The sequence below is a fragment of the Python bivittatus genome, unplaced genomic scaffold, assembly GCF_059951505.1.
Source record: "Python bivittatus isolate LINGU-HERP-01145 unplaced genomic scaffold, Pbiv_v1 ctg000480_np1212, whole genome shotgun sequence".
NCBI classification, from domain to species: Eukaryota; Metazoa; Chordata; class Lepidosauria; order Squamata; family Pythonidae; genus Python; species Python bivittatus.
The window spans coordinates 23,396,826-23,417,542 of record NW_028277075.1 but is presented as its reverse complement, the minus strand read 5'-3'; the positions used below and the strand labels follow the sequence as shown (position 1 = coordinate 23,417,542).

Genomic DNA, 20,717 nt, shown 5'->3' with positions numbered 1-20,717 from the left:
CCCTTAACCATACTGAACACAGAATACTCTTTGTTCACTTTCAGTTGCATAATTGTTTGTTTTAGTATAATATGAATTAAATGGATAGTGAATCTGCAGGAATAGCATTTCACATAATGTGTACAACTGTTTATACTATAAAATCAGAATAGTCATTGCCTTCATTCAAATAATGGTCTCCTATTAAAAGAAACTCAGCTATAACAAAAGGCAGATGAGCCGAATTTATCCCAAAGGGACCCGGATGGATTCATCTAACTATATGCCACAGATGTTCTGGAATGTTGGGTGCCAAATGGTGGCATTAAACTTTCAGACAACAGGTGAGTGGAGGACTTCTTTGAGTTTGGGCTGATATGCTGCATTAAGTTTCTGACTCTGGTATTGTTTTGTATAAATGTATTTATTTATTTAACAAAGTTATATAGCTGCCTATCTACCAGAAGGAACTCTGAGTGGTGAACAAAATAAAAACACAATACACTGAAAAGGCCATTTAAAACAATAATCAGTAAATAATGTTGAGGTCCCAATAAAGCTCGCATTCATCCACTAACCACCCCATACCAAGACATCATTCCATGTTAGGTCCTGATGTTGTCTATATAATCATGCTTCTTTTGACTTTAATTGTAATAGAAGGAAAGGCAGTCCACAGAGTGGTGCTTCCTAATTTGCTTTGGTTGTCCTGAGGTAAAATAATCTCCTCTGCCACTTCCTTTACCAGATGTCCCCATGCAGCAGAACATGGCTCTCTTTGAATTCAATGGGCAGAGTGGCTATCTTCTTAAACATGACTTCATGTGTCGTCCAGACAAGCAGTTTGATCCTTTTTCAGTGGATCGCATTGATGTAGTTGTGGCAAGCACTCTGTCAGTCACCGTAAGTAACAACTGTGGGGTTGACTGGGAATTTGCTGCCCAGAGTGTGGTGCTAAATGTCCAGTATATTTACCACCCAGCAGGTTTTGGCAAAGTAATTCTACAGTGACCTGCAGGAGGGTCTGCTTATAGAAAATTACCCGTTGTTTTAGGGTTAAATAGAGTGAATTCATCTCATGGAATTAACACTTACCTGGCCAGTTGTAGCTTTAGGGAGAAAGAAGATGACACAAATGGACTAATCTGCCATTTTAGGCAAATCATCAATGTATCTACTGTACTCCAGTAGTGTATTGGACATGCAGCACTTCATGTCCAAATAGAACAAACCTCTTTGAAGGCTTCTCAGTGTGTCAGCTAGGACTGCACCATATGGTCATGGGTATATTTGATGGCAAATCTGGTGTTCTCCAGCAGCTGGAAATATTCCCAAATCATTCTGTCAGTCCTTTGATTTTCTCATGTTCATGCAGCAATTGGTGTTAACTTCTGATCTTTTTTTGAAAACATAATTCCTTTTCCTATAAATAGTAGCATCGCCACATTTAAGAATGTATTTATATCACAAGGACTAAAGAAAGCAGTTCAGAGAAGGATCCTTGTATTCATGTAATAACTCTTGTGTAGCTTAATCTCAGTATAAATGCTTGCACATCTTTTTAATTCATGCTTCCAACTCAAAGAAGAAAAGTTGTTTTTCTTTTTGCAGTGATATTGTCCCAATAGCTAGATACATTTGTCAAATGAACTATTATATACTCTAAGAAATAAATCAATGAGTAATGTAAGACCAACTTACATAAACTAATGGGAAATGAACATGAAGGATTAAAGTAATAGCTTAAAACAGAGATGCAATTACATCCAAAGGTTGTTACTGAGTTGAAATACATAACGTTACACAGAAATGGGGATTATTCAATATGTGACTCTACTTAATAGTAATTACATGAACTATGTTAATGTGAATGAAACAAAACAAACGTTAGCTTTTGCCCCGGCCCTATCCAACATGTTTTGGGGAATGTAGTTTTTGGCTTGATCGCTCACAGGCCAGGTTCAGGCTGAGAAAAGTTGTGTGTGCCTCTGGTCAAAGGAAAAAAGGACCACAGAGCTAATACTGAATCTTTATTTAATAAATTACTCTGTTGAACTTGTTCCATGCACAGATCATTTCTGGCCAGTTCCTCTCAGAACGCAGCGTGAAGTCCTATGTAGAGGTGGAACTCTTTGGCCTGCCAGGAGATCCAAAACGTAGATATAGAACCAAAGTAACTCCAAACGCCAACTCAATCAACCCTGTTTGGAATGAAGACCCTTTTGTGTTTGAAAAGGTAACAGTCCTTAATGTAAGAATGTGTCACTTCCAAGGATAAAATGTCTGCTGTTTCCAGGTTCTAGGCCAGTGTTTTTCAACCTTGGCAACTTTAAGATGTGTGGACTTCAACTCCCAGAATTCCCCAGCTAGCCATGTTGAAGCCCACACATCTTAAAGTTGTCAAGGTTGAGAAATATTGTTCTAGGCATTAAAGAGAGGTCAGATTTCTCTATCATTCTTGATATAGGAAGCAGTATAAGAATGGAATTAAATAAACAGGATCAACAACACATTTCAGGAGAAAATATTAAAATCACCACTTGGTCATGGGTCTGGGAAAAATAGTCAGGAACACATGTTCATTGAGTAAGAGCTGTCATCAAAAATTCCAGGGACCAGAGGTTATAATTTGTAGTTCCTAAGACAGGTTTTGTGGGCAAAATGCTTTTCAGTCTTCATTTCTTTGTTTCTAGTGACCTTCTCAGGTAGGTCGTTAACATTTCAATGTTACAAATGGGAAATTAAGTGAAACTGAGGCATATTCAATGAGTTCTTGTCTAAACATCATTAAAAAAAAAAAAAGCCTCCTAAAATATGCCAGATTGAAGGCTACAGATTCTGTGCTTTCTAAACAAAGCTTTAACAATCTTTAAAGATTTGCAAAAGCTCAAGCCCATAAAATATGGAAATATATGCCCCTTTCATTGCATTATAATCTTCATTATTCTGTATATGAATTGGAATGCAATTGTAATGCCTAGTATGTATATAAGAGTGCCAGGACACTAATACCTTCTCAAAATTAGGAATGCAGAAAGCAACCGAATGCTGATCAGTAGTGGGGCTTATATAGCTTAGTATTGTCCACAGTGACTTGAGGGTTTAGGTCAGCCCACTAATTCAGAGAGAGAGAAAGAGAAAGAGCCAAAAGCTCTAAAGTGGGCTTCAATACATTTATTTTATTTATATATTTCTAAGAATATTAGTCATCCTACAGCAGTAGCACTCCAGTTAATGTGGTATAAAAATTAGTTAAAAGTATAAGGAGCATGACTACCAAAATAAAGCTATTAATTTACTACTGCTATTAGAACAGGAAGATGTCAGGCCCAGCCCAAGAAACTCCACGAGACAGTACTGGAACAGCTCAGTTACTTTATTGGCTTGCACCTGCTAGACAGAATCTCACCAGACTAACTCTAACTCCCAAAGTCTGCAACTAAACACTACGAATTCCTTAGGGTGGTGCCAGTCTCATCCTCTTCGCTTTCCCACACTCAGGCTGGGGGCTGAGGAGATGCTTTTCTCCATGACCTTGAACCTCCATCACAGAAGGGCACAATTGGGGATTCTGATCAGACAGGGCCTCCCAGTTATGCTGGGAGTTCAGTTCACCTTCAGGCACACAGAGACCCCTTTTAGGCCTTGCCTGGGGACAGTAGCCACAGGGATGTTGGAGACATGGTACTAGCAGGTGTGATTTTATGCTTCTTACACAGGTTCAGGTTTTCTGCCCAAGCATAATATCTAAGTATAACTATAATAATGGTTCTCAAACCAGAGAAAGACTTGATTTTTCAGGCAAGCTAGAAGTACATATGTTGCAAAATATGCTAGCCCCAGGCCTGGCTGCTCCTAGAATCAGAAGCTCACTTAGCTTCTCAACCCTGCTAGATGGTAGCAGGTAGGATATCCAGTTTGTTTTGAGTCTACACATTTCTCTCTTTTGTGACCCTAGCATGATGGGACCTCCTGATCCAGGAAAGGCCATAACTGGAACACAAGAGGGCTAGTCTCACAATTACATTTCTTTAAGCATTCTCTTGCATGCAGCCTAAATACAGCAATGATCTATAGCACATTTGCATTGCCACAATAGTAAATTTAAGTTACATATACAGGAGCCAATGACTTCAGCTAAATGTAACATGCACTAAATGAAGCCTTGTACAAATAGCTTTTGCAGCCCTATTATTTTTTAATTGACCCTCTTTTTACCTTTATTTTTCTAGATGTGTTTATAGGCATTTCCACATAGGGATTAGGTGCAACTCTCACAGTCCCTGACGACAGCCTTCTTCTAGCTCAGCTGCCTAAATACTCAAAACACAATATTGTGTATGTGCGTATGTGTATGATTTAAGACATTTGATTCCATGGGGCTGATGGTTGAGCCACTTTCCATTGCTGGCGACTACCACTAATCCTTATCTCTCAGCATCACGGCTCTCCATGCCTCCCTTTTCAGCTGTGCAAGTAACATACTGTAGTCCTTTGGTGCCTTGAGATCAAGCCTGAATGACAGTGGGGCTTTTTCCTGCAACCAAACAAGAGAGTTGAAGGTAGAGGAGGAGAGAGTCACAGATTTATCTGCGCTCTCTCATTGTCCCGATAGTGGGAGCACAGATTGACTCTGGCCATTCCCCAAATGAGTGCAGTCAGGATGATTGATCCTGGCTGTTGCAGAAATGGCTCTGAAGTTTAGGAGTGTTTGGGAAGCAACCCTGGTTGTGTGGAAGTGCCCCAGGTCTTAATTAATGCTTCTTCTACAGAAGGTAGAAAGATGCATTCGCACCCTAAATATGGATAGTAGGTTCATAGATCTGAAAGCACTAAACACTCAAATGGGGTAAAAAGCTGAATGATTTACTTGCACAATGCAAAACAGGTTTACCTTGAAGTTTATCCCTAGGAGGGTTTCTAAAGCTTATGTAGTATATTATTGCAATTGCTCATACTTCTAACCAGACCCATTTTTTGTTTATACTTCTTACCTATCAGCTCAGAAAAGTTTATATTAGACGGGATCAGCCCATATATTGAACCCTCCCTGCATATAGGTGGCTGACCTTGAAACTGGCAGAATAAGGAAAGAGATGTCACTCTTGAGCTAGGCTGAATCAGGAGGTGAGAAAGCAGCTAATGGAGAGGAATAGCTGGGGATGTGATGGGGAGAAAGAGAGAGAGAGAGCTCAGAGGCTTGCTTTTAAAATCTAAGGCCTTAATAAGCCATATCACACACAAGAATACAGAACAGAAGCCCTTTTATATATGAAAACACAGAAGAAAATGGGACCTCTAAAGTGTAGCTATGGAACTAATTTTCCCCACCTTAGGATTTGTTTTTTAAGGTTAAAATACATTATAAACTGTCATACAATTGTTTCTTGCCAGATTTTGATGCCAGAGCTGGCTTCTCTCAGAATTGTAGCTTTGGAGGAAGGCGGGAAGTTCATTGGTCACCGCATCATCCCAGTCACTGCTGTGTGCTCTGGTAAGACTTGGCCATTTTTCTGGCCAATGAACTTGACTGTCTTTTTTCATAACAGCCTTTGGGTAGCTTCCCATGAATCCTGATGCCCTTCATAGAGCCAGAGGAGAAGGCTGGCTCAATAGGCGGGGTCGAATGTTATCCAAAGCTGTCTTTGTGCATTCCTCAAAAGGGTAAAGAGCTAAAATGGGATCTCCTTGTGAGAGCTGGAAAATCTGAAAACCTTTCATTCGTGTCTAATTGATTACAAATGGAAGTAGCCTTACGGTGCTTTAACCCTACTCAGGGCTAAAAGATCTGAAACTGAGGAGGCAAACAACTGTACGAAATAGGAATAATGTGTGTCACCAGACTCCTTCCTTTTTTTTCCTCCATGTATTTCAAGGAAAGCACAAAGAGAGCTCAAATTCTTTAGGGAAGCATATGTAGATTGTGAAGAAAGGCTGAAGGATTTCTTTCACTCTCTTGGTATCCAGCTCTCCAGAGTTTAGGTATTTCATCATAGGTGACATTTGTGAACTTCTTTGGTGTGAAACTGGTACACAGTTTACAAAAGCTGAAATAATATGATATTGAAGAACCTACAATGATACTGTTTTTCTGTGCAGGCACATTGTCCTTCTCACTGTAACATCCAGTTTGCCACCTCTATATAATGTATTTTCCTACTGGATTCATGTACTTTCTTTTTTAGGCTATCACCACGTTTGCCTTCGTAGTGAGAGCAACAGGCCCCTTACAATGCCTTCTCTCTTTGTCTACGTGGAGATGAAAGATTATGTTCCTGATTCATGGGCAGGTACAGTGTTCTGAAGATGAAAGAAAAGGATACCTGTACTTCAGTGGCAGCATTTTAAAAAAGAGAAGAAAGTGAACTTCGCTGTCTATTGCTATTAGCCTTGGTCTGCTTAAAGATGGAATTGTTAATTGAATTAGCCTTATTACTTTCAAAAGGATCATGCTATTTTTTAAGCAAAGGCCTGATGTTTATTGGCCAAATAGAATAATCTACAATATCTTCTGGATGAAGGATATTGAAAAGATTCTGTTAGCTAAAATTGTGAAATAAGCGAGGCACTGGATGAGGTATTTTTAGGCAGATATGAGTGTCTTAGGCAGCCTTTAGTAAAGATGACAACCTTATAGTAACTGTTACCAAAAGATGATAAGTGTAGAGGGTCTAAGGAATGGCCATGAAAGACAGGAGGAATAGCTGCTACCGAGGCAATGATCAGCCAAGCATGGCTTAAGTCCATTCAAAGAAACTAACTTGAGAAAATGTCTCAGGCCTTTCCCTAATGCACACAAAGATAAAGTGAGAGAGGAGGGAAGCACATTCAGACTTGCAAGATTCTGGTACTATAGCTGTACCAATATAAGTAATTTTAGACTTTATATGGCATTGGTTTCTTAGTCTGGTCTACCTTATAGAGGTACCTGCAATAAGAACCCAGTCTATCTTGCCATACTTGTAGCAACCACAGTGTGCATTCATCTCCCTTTCAGCTTCTTAGCAGTTTCCCAGGACAAGGATAGGTAATGTCTCCTTCAGGTTGACCTCAGCTTCTGGATTAATTAATTCATATTTCAAATTTGTCACCACCCATCTCACTGCAGAGTTGGGCTGCCCATCAATGCAGCTTTCTTGCCAACAGTGCAGAAGTGAGTAGCCATTGCCTTATTCTGAATGATTATTTATTTTTTCCCAATTGAGCCTACAGACCTAACGTTCTTCAGAGGTCTCCCATCCAAACACTAAACAGACCTGTTCTTATTTGATGTTTTTCCTTTTTTCGCTTTTGTTCTTATTTGGTTCCTGAGCCCAGACAAGGTCAGCCAAACAGGACAAAGACAGGGAAGACTAAATTCTCTTTTCTTGTTCCTTTCCTAGAAGCTAATGTGCTGAACAACTGTTGAATGGCAATCTACACATAGTCACAATATATAGATAGAGATAACCAATATTGCAGCACAGTTCTCAATTATGTCTCTTAGCTGGAGGAGGGTGTATACATCTGTATTAGGGAGAACTGTAATTGGGGGATGTAGGTCACTCAGCATAGTTCTTCTAAAAATACTCAACAATGTTTTGCAGGAAAAATTAGATTTTGTTGCTTGTATAAATGGTACACCTTTGAATGTACTGAATACAGGAACAGTTCAGATTTATCTCACTGCAGGCAGTCTGCAGAAGCTTAACAATCCATTACTACAAATGTGATGTCCTGAAACTTTATTAGTTGATTCAGAATAATAAAAAGCATACATGAAAAGACAAATGTTATTATATTCTTAGTAAAGGAAGTAGCAATCTATCAGTAGGAGATAATGAGATGGTATTGAACATCTTGTTTTTTTAAAAAAATAGATCTCACCATGGCTCTATCCAACCCAATAAAGTTTTTTAATGCACATGATAAAAAGATGAAGAACCAAGATGCTAATAATGAGGTGAGTCCTCCAAATAATGTTTTGTTTGTGTAAAATACTTACCTGCTTTTTTATTATAGCTCAAATCAGGTAGCTAGTGACAAAATTCATAGTTAAACCAGAATTTCCCATGTCAGAGTCTGACATGTCTCTTTCCTTAATAGCAACCAAAGAAAAACAGAGACAGGTTTTTTAAAAAGAAGAAAGAAGAGGGGCCAAAGGACAGAAATTGGCTTTAGCTTATAGAAACATAAGATTAATACTTCTGAATATAGTTCAGTTAGGAACCAGAATATTATCCATATATTCTGAATGTTACAAAGTTATCTGAAAGACAAGAGACACCTAAGAGATTGGAATGGCAAATAGATGATGATGATGATGATGATGATGATGATGATGATGATGATGATAATATAAAGACCTGCAAATAGAAGTAGAACGACTGTGGCAAAAGAAAGCAAAGATAATACCAATAGTTATGAGTGCCTTAGGTGCAATCCTAAAATTTCTGGAGCACCACCTGAACACCATCAGCATTGACAAAATCACCATCAGTCAATTGCAAAAAGCAGCTTTACCTGGAACAGCTTATATCCTGCGACGATACCTTTCACACCATCAAACAACACTTGCTTATCCCAGGTCCTTGGGAAGGACTTGATAAGTGGATAAAAATGCCAAATCCAGTCTAAACATCTGGCTGACTGTGCGTCCAACCATAATAATAATAATTTCCACATCTGTGCAATGATATCACACCAACCTATTCTATGCATGCTTAAATGTAGAGGGACTGGCTATAGTTCCCAGTGATAAGCTGAATTGCTGTGTTTCTAGACAGAAAAGTTGACTATTGGTTATTTAAGAATCTACACATTTATAAATACTATAAAGATTCACAGAAATAAGTCAGTCAACATCTGTTAGATGTTTTTAAAAAATCAGATGGAAGATACTTAGCAACCAGCCCTGAAATACAAAACAGTAATCTAAAATATGACCTGCTTCATTAGCCATAATGCAAGGTGTTTCCAAAGGTTTAGGAGACTGAAATCCTTCCTTAGCATTCCTTTTGGAAGTGGTTTATGCAACCAGAGGCATTAAAAGTTTTAAGTCAGTTAACTACTTTGCTAACTAGATCAAATCATTGATTAAATATTGCAGTAACAGTATCCCAACAGGATTCAGTGCCTGGCCCATGATAGGTGGTGAGCATTAGCAGTTCCCACGGCCATTTGTTTTATTTCTGTTCTGCCACAGTGAGTCCCACTGAGTAAGGAATCCAACTTTCTGGAAAGTTTTTCTTTCTCCCATATTATCTCCCTGTCCAACCCTTGAAATCCAAGGAGAGGTCCTGTTCTCTTTCAGCAGGGACAAAGGGCAAGTACCCCCAGCAGGCAAAGGCAATGCAAGATAAAATGTAAAATAAAATAAAGATTTTTAAAATATGGATTTTAAGAAAAAAATTAAATGATTTTTTAAAAACAATTTTCAGGGGAAGGAACAAGTTGAAAAGGAGAATCTAGCCATGCAATAGAGACCTTTAAAAATAAATAATAACCATAATGCAGTAAACCAATATAATAAACTGATAACTGCAATTCAATGTCAAATTTGATTTAAAGAAAATTAGCACTTCCACTTAATTAAAACTGTCCATGTTTTTGAAATATTTTTTCTCCATTTTTATATCACAAACAATTGGAAGTATTACATATTTTAATGTTCTTTAAATGTTGACCTGCAGCATCCACATGATTCTTCCTCTTCTTTACAGCATCAAGTAATTCCAGTGCTAGACATGGGGTTGGGATGGAGTACACTCACATCAATCTTTTCTTGATCTCCTTGTTTTTCTCTTTTGTGCAGTCATATTTTGATATATCTTTCTTCTGATGCTGTGAATGTAATATTTGTTCAAGTGTGGCAGTACATCACTTTGTTTCTCCTAACTTTTGTAGTAGCTGCAGAAACTAAAGACAGAGCTCAGAAAAAATGATTGTTAATTGAAAATGTCTGCAGCAATTTGTGGCTTCCCTTTTTGCAGCTCTGATAGCAACTGTCATTTGGTCTCCTGCCCAGTTTGTCTAGAAACTTTAGTCTCTCAAAGCTCAGAATTCACCCCTAGGCTGCCCATTTCAGTGCATCAAGAGTGGCCATACACTGACTTGGTGTCACATTGATTTGCTCTTACTTCCAGTGTATCCTTTCCTGAAGGGTTTTGGGAATGCTTATGTATTAAAGGAGCTGGGGACAGATCACCTTTTAGGGTCTGCACTGCTCTGTCATCTGGGGGATGGGGAAGGGGATTTAGCAAAGGACTCAAGGAATGTAGGGCGGTGCAGTGGAATTCTAAAATAGATGAAAACAAACTAACAATCTCTTCTATTTGACCTCTGAAGTATTGTTTACTAATTATATTCACATGGTACCTCAAGTTTTAAACCTGATTAATAAACTACAGTTGCTGTATTCATATAAAACACTGGGAAACCAAAATACCATAGTATGGCTTTATCATATGCTGAAATAAATAAACCATATTATGGATTAATGTGATGGCTTGGTTTAACCCATGTTAAAACAGTGACTTGCTTTGTACAGCTGATTTTACCACAGACTTCCAGCCCATTTTACCCAAGCTGCAAACCTAGCTACTAGGTATTTTGCAAAGCAGAATTAAATTCTTTCTTATCCAAGTTCCCTTTTCACATCAGACAGGAACAAAATAAAAGCCTGGATATATGACAGAGTTAGGGAACAGCTGAAGTTCTGCTTTCTCAGACTCTCTTCTCTCTACTTCTTACTCTGAATTAGACAGTTATTCACACAAGGAGTGAATGTCTCATCAAGTCTTCATCACATTTTATATTCAATAATCAAGGTGCTGTAAAAGGAATTTTCTCAAAGCTAAGAATAAGACAGTACTTAGAAGACACATTTCCATCTTACCTGAGTTATCACAGCTCTGGATTCTGCTGAGCAATTTATTTGGAGGGGTCAATGTGAAAAGCATAGGAAATGTATTAATGTTACATTAACATAAATGTCAATGAGAAAAACATAGGAAATGTATGTAAGCGTACGGAAAAGAGAGTTTGCTGTAGTGGTTAAGGTGTTGGCCTAGAAACCAGGAGACTGTGAGGTCTAGTCCTGCCTTAGACATGAAAAATTGGCAGGGTGACTTTGGGCCAGTCACTCTCTCTCAGCCCAACTCACCTCACAGGGTTATTGTTGTGGGGAAAATAGGAAGAGGAGGGAGTATTAGGTATGTTTGCTGTCTTGAGTTGTATATGAAAAAAAAAAGTGGGATAAAAATCTAAAAAAAAAGTGTGTCTATTGAGGAGGTCATAGGATATTTGGGGCTGTCAGAGAACCAAACAATCAGAGGTCTTCAGTTGAAAGAAGCCAAGTGAATGGAAAAAGAAAAGAACATTTTGCTAGTTGAGAAATTTGGGTTCATATAAAGTTCTCATTAAAAAAAGAGAGAGAGAGAGAGAAATTTGGATTCACCAGCAGGACATTCACATGGGCCACCCTGAAGGGTGATGGTGGAATATTTCCATCATGTTTAATAAATGTACCTTACGACACTTAGGTTTCTTGCTGCTTTCAGGCAGGAATATTAAACTGCCAAAAAGAGTGGTAAAGCGAAATCAGGATGGGATTGGGTGGGAAGCAGCCAGTTGTTTCCAAGTTCTATTTTTGCTTTAACATCAACGTTTCTGCTGATCTTTATTTTATAGACACCCGGTTTGGGAAAGAATCTTTCAATCAATGGGATACCTAACATCGTAGGAAGCTGTTACACTCCTTCAAATGGCCCTGCAGGTAAAGCTGTGGAAAAGATTGGGGCTGAGAATGTGAGAACACATACAGTATAGTTCACATATTGAAAGGAGATGGTATAGCTCTATGTGACAAGAAGTAGGATCAACCCACATCATTGGGACCAGTTGAACCTTCTGGCCATAGTCAAAATCAATGATTATAAAGAAACAAAGTTTTAGTCAACTATGATCTTGTTTTCACTCTCCAGGAACCTTGATCACACCAAAGGAAGGAACCATGAAAGAAGCTGCAAAATTAACTACAGGTAAGAAAGCACCCTCTTTTTAGCAATCTGGCACAATGTCTTATGTAAACAGATTCTACACACACCATCATTACAGAATGTGTGGTGATTCAGCTAGGTTACATTCATAGCAACTTGTGGGCTTTTCCACAATACCCTTCAAATCACATTCCACAAATTTACTCCGGGGTGGGACCTTCATTGGGAAAAAAATGCCATAGGAGTTAAGGAAACCCTCTCCTTATTACAGTAGGAGGAGACTTGAAACCTTTAGTTTTATCCAGGCCCTTTAAAGTTTTTAGAGATTGCTCTCTCTCTCTCTCTCTCTTTCTCTCTCTCTCTCTCTCTCTCTCTCATTATGCACAATCAAGTTGGTATAGACCTTTAGCAACCACAAACCGTATATAGATTTTCTCCAGGAGGCTCTGTTCCCAACCTGGCTCTTCAGGATTTCCAATAGCCTTGTCCTGGTTGTCCTCTTCCTCTCTTTCCTTTTACTTTTCCCAGTATTATAGACTTCTCCAGAGAGCTAGGCCTTCGCATAATGTGTCCAAAGTAGGATAATTTGAGGCTAGTCATTTGTGACTTGAGTGAGTCTGAATATTTTTTCCAAAGCCTTCATTGCTACTCTTCCAAGTGCTAGTCTGTGGTGGGTTTTTTTTTTTTTTTTTTTGACTGCTGGTTCCTTTACTGTTGATATTCACTCTTAAAAGGCAGAAGCTATCCATCACTTCAATATCTTCAGTATTAGTTCTAAGGCTGGTTGCTGTGCCTGTTGCCATTAGTTTGGTCTTTATATTTAATCTTAATCCTATCTTTTCACTGTGTTCCTTGGTTTTCATTACTAGAGCTTCCAGGTTATTTGCGTTTTCAGCTATCAGAGCAGTGTCATCAGCATAGTGCAATTATCCAGCATGCATCAGCAATAAAGTCTTGTGTTCCTCATTCTTTTCTAAAGCCAGCTTGAATTGCTAGCATCTCCCTTTCCATGCAGGGCTCTGCATTGGACTGATCCTAAGCATTATTTGGTTAGCATATGAAATTAAGGTTGTTCTATGATAGTTTGCACATTCTGTTAAGTCTTCTTTCTTTGGATTGTTAAGTAGATTGACCTGTTCCAATCTGCTGGCCCCTGTGTCCTTCTCCAGATTTGCTGGCATAGCTTGGGTAGAAATTTTACTGATTCTTCTTCTTTTGTTTGCCATATTTCTGTAGATACTCCATCAATTCCTATAGGCTTCTGACGTGGAGTGTGTGATTGATAGATAGATAGATAGATAGATAGATAGATAGATAGATAGATAGATAGATAGATAGATAGATGGATGGATGGATGGATGGATGGATGGATGGATGGATGGATGGATGGACGGACGGACGGACAGACAGACAGACAGACAGAGTGAATGGTATTGATGCTCTTGAGTTGAGTTTATGTGTTTTTATGCTTGACAACTAGACATCAAAGCAATATCTTCAACCTGATACTGCGTTGATATTTTGATATTACAGATTAGCACAGCCTTATTAGATGGGGTGTGGGGAGGTGTAATCTCAATTCATCTGGAGGGCACCTTTGGGTGGGGGGAAGTATGAGTTAACACTATTCCTCTTACTGAATAACAGATTGTAGAGTGTTCTGCTGCAGAGACAGATCAGTTTCATTTGCTGTCAGAAGGTAGGAAATGAAATTTTTTCACTTAGAGGAAATCTCTGACGGGAAGTACAGGAGGTGTGAAACAGGCCAACCTTTCCAATACTGAACTGGAAATGCTCTCTATCACCATCACTACATCAGTGGCTAGGAAGGAGATATCAGAGAAGAGGGATTTCATGTATGTGATGCTGGGTGCAAGGCTTTGATTGACACTGGAAAAAACACAAGAACATCCAAACACATACATTGCTGGAAAATGGCATCACTCGGGCCCTTGGAATGCAAAGGTAAACTGATTAAATTGACACAATTAAAAAACCAGCCAATTTCCTCCATTGGACTCATACAGTGGAACCTTAGAATCTGACAAAACAAAAGAAAGCAGAAAACAGAATGCTAATAAAACTGCAAAGATATTGTTAAGGAAAAACAGATTGCTGTCACCATTTTTTGGAAAAAAACCCACACTTCTGAAACAGTACTAGATGATCACAAAAATCTGGAATGATGCAGCAGATTAGGGTGGTGGCATTGCTACAGTTGTGCCTTTTCCTGTTGTTGATTTGAATTCAGCAGAAGCCCTTGTTAGAGGATGTGTTCCTGAAAATAAACAGTGTACTGAAAAAATGCTGAGTAATTAAGTAGCAGTAAATCCTCTTTAAAAAGAATAAAATGCTCATGATACATTGTCTTCAATATAGGTATGGGCTTAATCCAGCTATTGATGAATGCTGACATTCATTACATTTGAAATAAAAGTTAGATTTTTTTAAAATATATTTTTTGTTAAGAATTTTAACTACAATACTAAAAACTAATACAAACTAAACTTAGATAAAGAGAATGAAAAGAAAGAAGAAAAAGTACAAGAAAAGAAAAAAAGAAAGAAGAAAAAGAAAAGAGAGACTATAATAAAGAAAAAGAAAAGAAATATATAAAGAAGTGATTTCTAACCTTCATCACAAGTATAAACAAATTTAATAACACTTCACCCCCTATAAGATTGAACAGATATCTCTTCATCCCTTATCCCTTCCCTTATCTATAAGCAAATCCATAAAACATCAACTTTTCAATCCTGATGTCAGCAAAAAGTTCATAAAGGGTTGTCTGCAAAAAATGTCCCATTTTAACCTTGATCAAATAAACCAACTTTATATTCCTTCCTTTTACTTCTAACAGTCTTAATCTTTAATTCAATCAAATATTGTCATAGGATTTGATTTCTCTTCAATTCTTCTTTATCCCATTGCACAGATTTCTTCAAGGATTTAACAAGCCTCTTTTGTAGATCCAGTAATAAAACATTTTGTATTCTCTTGGTTTATCATTTGTATTTCCTTTTTAATTTTTAAAACGTCAGCCAATTTCTCTTCTATATCCAGTAAAGTATCCTTTTCCAAAGCATTCTCTTGGCCTGCCTTTTGTAGTTCCATTTTTGGTACTTCCTCTGTCTTGTCAGATAAAATTTGTTCCACATCTGTCATTCCTTCATTAACATCTTTTGGACATAGTCTATCCATTGAAGCAGACATTGTAGTTACTAATTTCTGGCTCTATTCTTTAAAGATCTCCTTTAATATTTCTGATGTTATAATGTTTTGTGTCATTTTGTAAGTCCCAGTATTAACTGACATCATGCTTGTATTTTTTTTCTTCTACTTAAAATCTTTAGTCTCCTCTTGTGTCCAGTATCTAAACTCATCACTTATCTATTGTTATGACTTGCAATAACTAGGATAGGCAAAATAAGTCTGTTTCCCATAATAAGTTGTTTATGTTTTATAATTAATTCTAAAATCTTATAGTAAAAGTCAATATTCCAAATTTATATGGACCCTTAATCCATTTATAATTTTCTTAGATGAAAATCTTATTTAGCTTTTTGCTGTTTACTTCAAATTCTTTAATTTCTTAAGCTTGTAATTAATTTTTCTTTTACTCAAAGTTGAAGACAAATTCACCTGATGAAGATTTTTCAAACTTGTCATTCTGAAGATCTCTAATAGCTTTAAGATAGTTTATAGGCAATTTCCAAAAGTGATTAGAAAAGTGAGGTTTGTGAACTTAGTGTCCTTTAAAAGTCTCTACCATGGTTGTGAACAAGATGGCTGATCCCATTTCCCAGCACTCAAACTCACAGAAAACTGCTGTCCTGCAGTCTCTTTGTAAGGAGCAGCAGTCTGAAGGAAATGTGGGTGATCTCCCATCTTCTCCATATCCAGAGAGGTTCCAAGAAACCAGTCTACTTACTGGTTCCTTGGTGTTTGCTGCAGTTGTCAGCTCTGCTTTTGCAGAGCTGACTTCAGTTCACCATACCTCCCCCAGAAGTCAAAGTAAAAGTTAGATCTTTTAAAAGAAATAGATAGGAGAAGATATGTTATCCCCATCCACCAAATTGTTTCCTTCACGGTGCAGAATAGAGGAGGGAGCACCAGGTGTCCTACTTTCCATCTCTATTCTGTTGCTGTTACAAACATAAAAGGATTAAGGCTGGAATAACCAAAGGTCACTCCTTTGGGGGCTGTCCATGCTAATTACCCACTGTACTGTTTCTGTTGGCTCTGGAAAATTCTCTGCCCTTTTTGAGGAGAGAGAGAGAAAATGTAAATTCTTGTCCATTTATGCCTCTCTCCCTGCTTTTACCTCCTTTTTGTCATGTTTTGCCAGTTATCTCTTTTGATGTTTGCTGATGTTTAATGAATAAACATTAAGCTATATTTTTGCTAGCCGTACTGGCGTGTGTGCTTGCCCTGATATGCATATAGGGTATGCTGGGTACAAACTGGAAATTATGGTAATTTGCCAATAATAGAAAAGCTCCACTTCTACCTAGACTACATGTTGATGCAGTTGCCAACACTTGTGCTATCTGGGAATTATGGAAGTAGGTGCCCCAATACATTGTGGAAAGGACCAGGTTGGGACAAATTTCTCTTGAATGACTATTGTTGTAATCATGTTTGAAAAGTTCACTCAGAGCGAGATAAGAAAAGAAGAAAAATCCAGAAAATGTTGAAGCAGAAGAAATCTGTCATTTATTCAGAATACTAATCGCTGGAATTCAAAATGGAGACACAGAACTCCATTTATCAGTAGAGAAAGGGGTGCCACTAAGCCAGCTCCTGCTCCAGCACGCCCTGCATCTCCAGTAGGCCCCTTGGGCCTTCTCAGAGGCATGCTTCAGTGGGAAGGAAGCTGGAAAAGCCAGCTGCATGTACCAACATTGAACAGAGTCTTGGGGAACCCACCAGTATTTTGAACAGTATTCAGCAGGTGGCTGTGAGATTTTCACAGGCGCACTCCAGAGCATTCTTTAGTGGGATAAGTATTGTTTTTTTCTTGTGTTTGAGGTGCTGAGAAGATGGGACATATTCATGCAACATGGGGGTAATCTTGAGAGAAAATAGGCATAGTAAATTAGTTGTGGAAAAGGGTCCTCAAGTAAGAGGCAACCTAGCATTTTATTTTAACTGATGGGCATTTTTTTCATGCTGTGTTTCAGAGCCACAGACAGCCAGCATTGAGGAGATACAGGAGATGAAAAATTTTGGGAAGCTCTTGAAGAAGCAAGAGAAGGAACTGAAGGAGCTGGAGCGGAAGATGACAAAGCGCAAGGAAGAATTACTACAAAAATATGCTGCTTTTTTCACTGAGGTGGTTTGCCAGCCTGGCAGAAAAGAAATGTTGTGCCCATCAAAAGCTCCACGAAGGAAAAGGTAGATCTTGGATCAGAAACAGGAAAGCAAGGAATTTCTTACTGGCAATCAGAACAAAACTGTTCTTTATTACATTACAACCTTGTCTTTCTGCCATCTTGGTGACATAACATGGGGCTCCTTTGTGGTTCCCCATCCAGACCTTGACCAAATTTGACTCTGCTTAACTTCAGTATGTTGAATGAGTTATGAACAACTAGGCTCAAGAGGGGGCATACCACTTAGTTTTGTTTTCACCATGCCTGCCTCTGGGTATATGCTCAGTCAAGCAAGAGAGACGGAGGAATGTCCCACCTTCCTGGCTTGGAGCTCTTCAAGCAATAGTCCTGAATTTCTTGCTAGTATTGAAAAACTGGATAGCTCCACCTATTGATTGTATCCTATCTGCAGCCTCTATAATAGGCTACAATCTAGGGCAGTGTTTCTTGGTCTCAGCAACTTAAAGGTGTGTGGACCTCAGCTCCCAGAATCTTAAGGTTGCTGAGATGGAGAAACACTAATCTAGGGAAAGGAAAAACATTGCTTCCCCCCAGAAAAATAGATACAGATAAGAGTCTTTTACTGTACATACATGCACTTTCTATGTTCCCTAATTCCCTAATCATTAACTGTTTCCTTTTCCACTCTGGGGGAAAAAACATTTGGATGGCTACTTAAAAGGCAAACAAATTTCTGTGTTCCCAAAAAAAGGTACTTTCTCATGTTTAAATGGCAGTGCTGGATGCATTTCTTGAAGCGTAATATTCATATCACAAACATCCAGTATATGAAAGGTCACTATCCAAACATAGGGATGTTATGCTCTTCCAGTGCAGAGATTTTTTAGAAATTGGAATGTGGGGCTATATGTGTTAATACTGTGTTACTTTATTACTCTTAGGGCTAGAAAAAGATGTGGGAAGCAGCCCTTTAACCATCTAGTTTATTTATTTATTTGATTTCTATAGCCGCCCATCTCAACAAGTGACTCTAGTTTATTCCCAGTGCTGTTCAAACATGCCATACAAGTATGCTATGAACTAGAAGGAGAACAGGCATCATACAGGTCCAGGCACCAAAGAAAATTCAATGAAAATATATATCTTTACTTTCTGAAATGGCAAGATCAGAAGCAAGAAATCTCAGAGTGTTTTGAGGAAATGCTTTTCCCTGAGAGAAAAGTAAGAGGTTGACTCCACTTTAGCTGAGTTTAAATAGATTGCGATTGTTTTGTCCTTTTGTTAAACAGTGCCCGTCTACTGAGGAAGCAGATCAGTAAACTATAGAGTATTACTGATGACTCTTCCATTTACTGATCTGCTGAAAGGGTAACTATAATATCGTGACAATATGCCAGGTGAAAAGGGGAGCAGTCAGGGACTGGCCACCTCTGCCTTAGACTGAGAATTGTTGCTGTCTCTGAAGTTGCAGGTTACTTTTGGATGAAAGCAGCACGAAAGGAAATGCCACAGAGATGACAGAGAATGCTGACAATAAAATGACAGAGCTAAAGGAGAAGTTGGAAGAAGAATTACTCCAGCTGGGAGAAGAGCAATATGATGCAATCTGGAAGAAGAAAGATCAGCATGCCACAGAGGTATAGCAACCATATGTATATTAACATTCCTTTATTTAATTACTTAGTTACCAAACAGCACTAGTGGAAATCTGACACATTTCATTAAGGCTGCATTATATACATGCTAAACTTGTCAGATAGCTTTAAACCCAACCCCAGATCTGCTATGTGAATTTGCATTATTGTTTTGGGGGGGAAAAGTCATACAGTATGTGAACGTGGCTTCCTTATATGATCAGAATGATACTTCATCATACTTCTGGTGCACTCAAGTAAGTTGGTTATTCAGAACTGACCATTCCCTGGCAATTCTCAAGGAAGTTTATCATTTGAGAATGACAAGTAGGAGACCTCATCTGTTGCCCTCTTCTGCAAATTTGTATAAAATACAAGTCAGCTCACCCCAGTACACAAGACTGTATGTTACAAACACAGCTTTGGAAACATCTGGAGTAATCGGATTAATTCCTTGCTGTGTAGTTCCTAAGGTAGGAAAGTGGCATGAGTGCTTTGTGGGTGAATGGCTGCCAGCCTTGTGAGGTAGTCCAGACAAGAAGCACACCCAGGAGTACTAGCAGTATCTTTACTGTAAGGTTACATTAACAGAATCTTGCAAGTCTGAGAGCAGCCCTCCCGTCCTTCACTTTATTCTCCTGAAAACTAGGGAGGGTCCCTTCTGCGATGTTTTCGCCACCCCTGGAACAGTGTGGGAAGTGGTACAAAACACTTCAAGGGGAAGGAAGGATCAATGCTCCCTTCCTCCTGTAGGAGCCTCCACTGAATCTGAGTCCCTTCTGTGGAATGGATCATCCTAGGTCCAACTCAGGATAATGTTAAAAAAAAGAAAAGAAAAAGAAAAGAAAATCCTTACCTTGTGCTTTTTGTTTAAACAGAAAGTTGCTAAAATGTTGCAACTTGCAAGAGAGAAGCAAGCATCTGAGCTGAAGGCATTAAAGGAGACTTGGGAAAGGTAAATAACAAAGGATGGCTGGTGTGGGTCTTCCGGGCTGTGTGGCCGTGGTCTTGAAGTTTTGTTTCCTAACGTTTCGCCAGCACCTGTGACCGGCATCTTCAGAGTGCAAGAGCACAGACAGGAGCAGTTCTCTCTGTGCCCAGGGTGATGTGACCCTTTTGTGGGTATTTATAGAGATCTGAGGGGGGGGGGAGGGGAGGATTGGGGGGGTGTGGGTGGGGTTGGGTTACTGAGTGGCTGCTTGTTTTGGTGTCACAATCTGTGTGTATCTTCCTGGGGATTAGGCAGGGTTTTTCTTCTATTTTCTTCTATTCTAACCCTGCCTAATCCCCAGGAAGATACACACAAATTCTGACACCAAAACAAGCAGCCACTCAGTAACCCAACCCCACCCACACACCCCCAATCCTCCCCTTCCCCCCCCCCTCAGATCTCTATAAATACCCACAAAAGGGTCACATCACCCTGGGCACAGAGAGAACTGCTCCTGTTTGTGCTCCTGCACTCTGAAGATGCCAGTCACAGGTGCTGGCGAAACGTTAGGAAACAAAACTTCAAGACCACGGCCACACAGCCCGGAAGACCCACACCAGCCATCATATGCCGGCCGTGAAAGCCTTCGACAATACGTAAATAACAAAATTAATGTTTGTGTGTGTAGCGTTTTTCTATTCATTTCTTCTAGCTTTTCTTCTGTCAACCTTATTTTGTTTGTCCATTGTCACTGTTTTCTACAAAAGCTTTTCTCTGGTTTGTCCCCCAAACTTGGAATAAAGCTTAAGTTTGTCCTGCTGTACATGGCATTGATTGGGGAGGCTCAGGGAAGGGCAGA

General features: G+C 38.9%; 1 protein-coding gene across 2 annotated transcripts in view; it reads left to right on the top strand.

Annotated features, from left to right (window-relative positions):
• The window catches only part of PLCB2 (phospholipase C beta 2), a 72,596-nt gene that overhangs the window by 41,530 nt on the left and 10,349 nt on the right, over positions 1-20,717 (top strand). For both annotated transcript variants that reach the window (XM_088145447.1, XM_088145448.1), the window contains exons 18-28: positions 199-323; positions 728-882; positions 2,051-2,215; positions 5,374-5,473; positions 6,165-6,269; positions 7,839-7,921; positions 11,650-11,734; positions 11,943-11,999; positions 17,141-17,354; positions 18,759-18,930; positions 19,806-19,882. In XM_088145447.1, the coding sequence (XP_088001573.1) occupies positions 199-323; positions 728-882; positions 2,051-2,215; positions 5,374-5,473; positions 6,165-6,269; positions 7,839-7,921; positions 11,650-11,734; positions 11,943-11,999; positions 17,141-17,354; positions 18,759-18,930; positions 19,806-19,882 (1,338 nt within the window). The remainder of the gene's footprint in view (positions 1-198; positions 324-727; positions 883-2,050; positions 2,216-5,373; positions 5,474-6,164; positions 6,270-7,838; positions 7,922-11,649; positions 11,735-11,942; positions 12,000-17,140; positions 17,355-18,758; positions 18,931-19,805; positions 19,883-20,717) is intronic.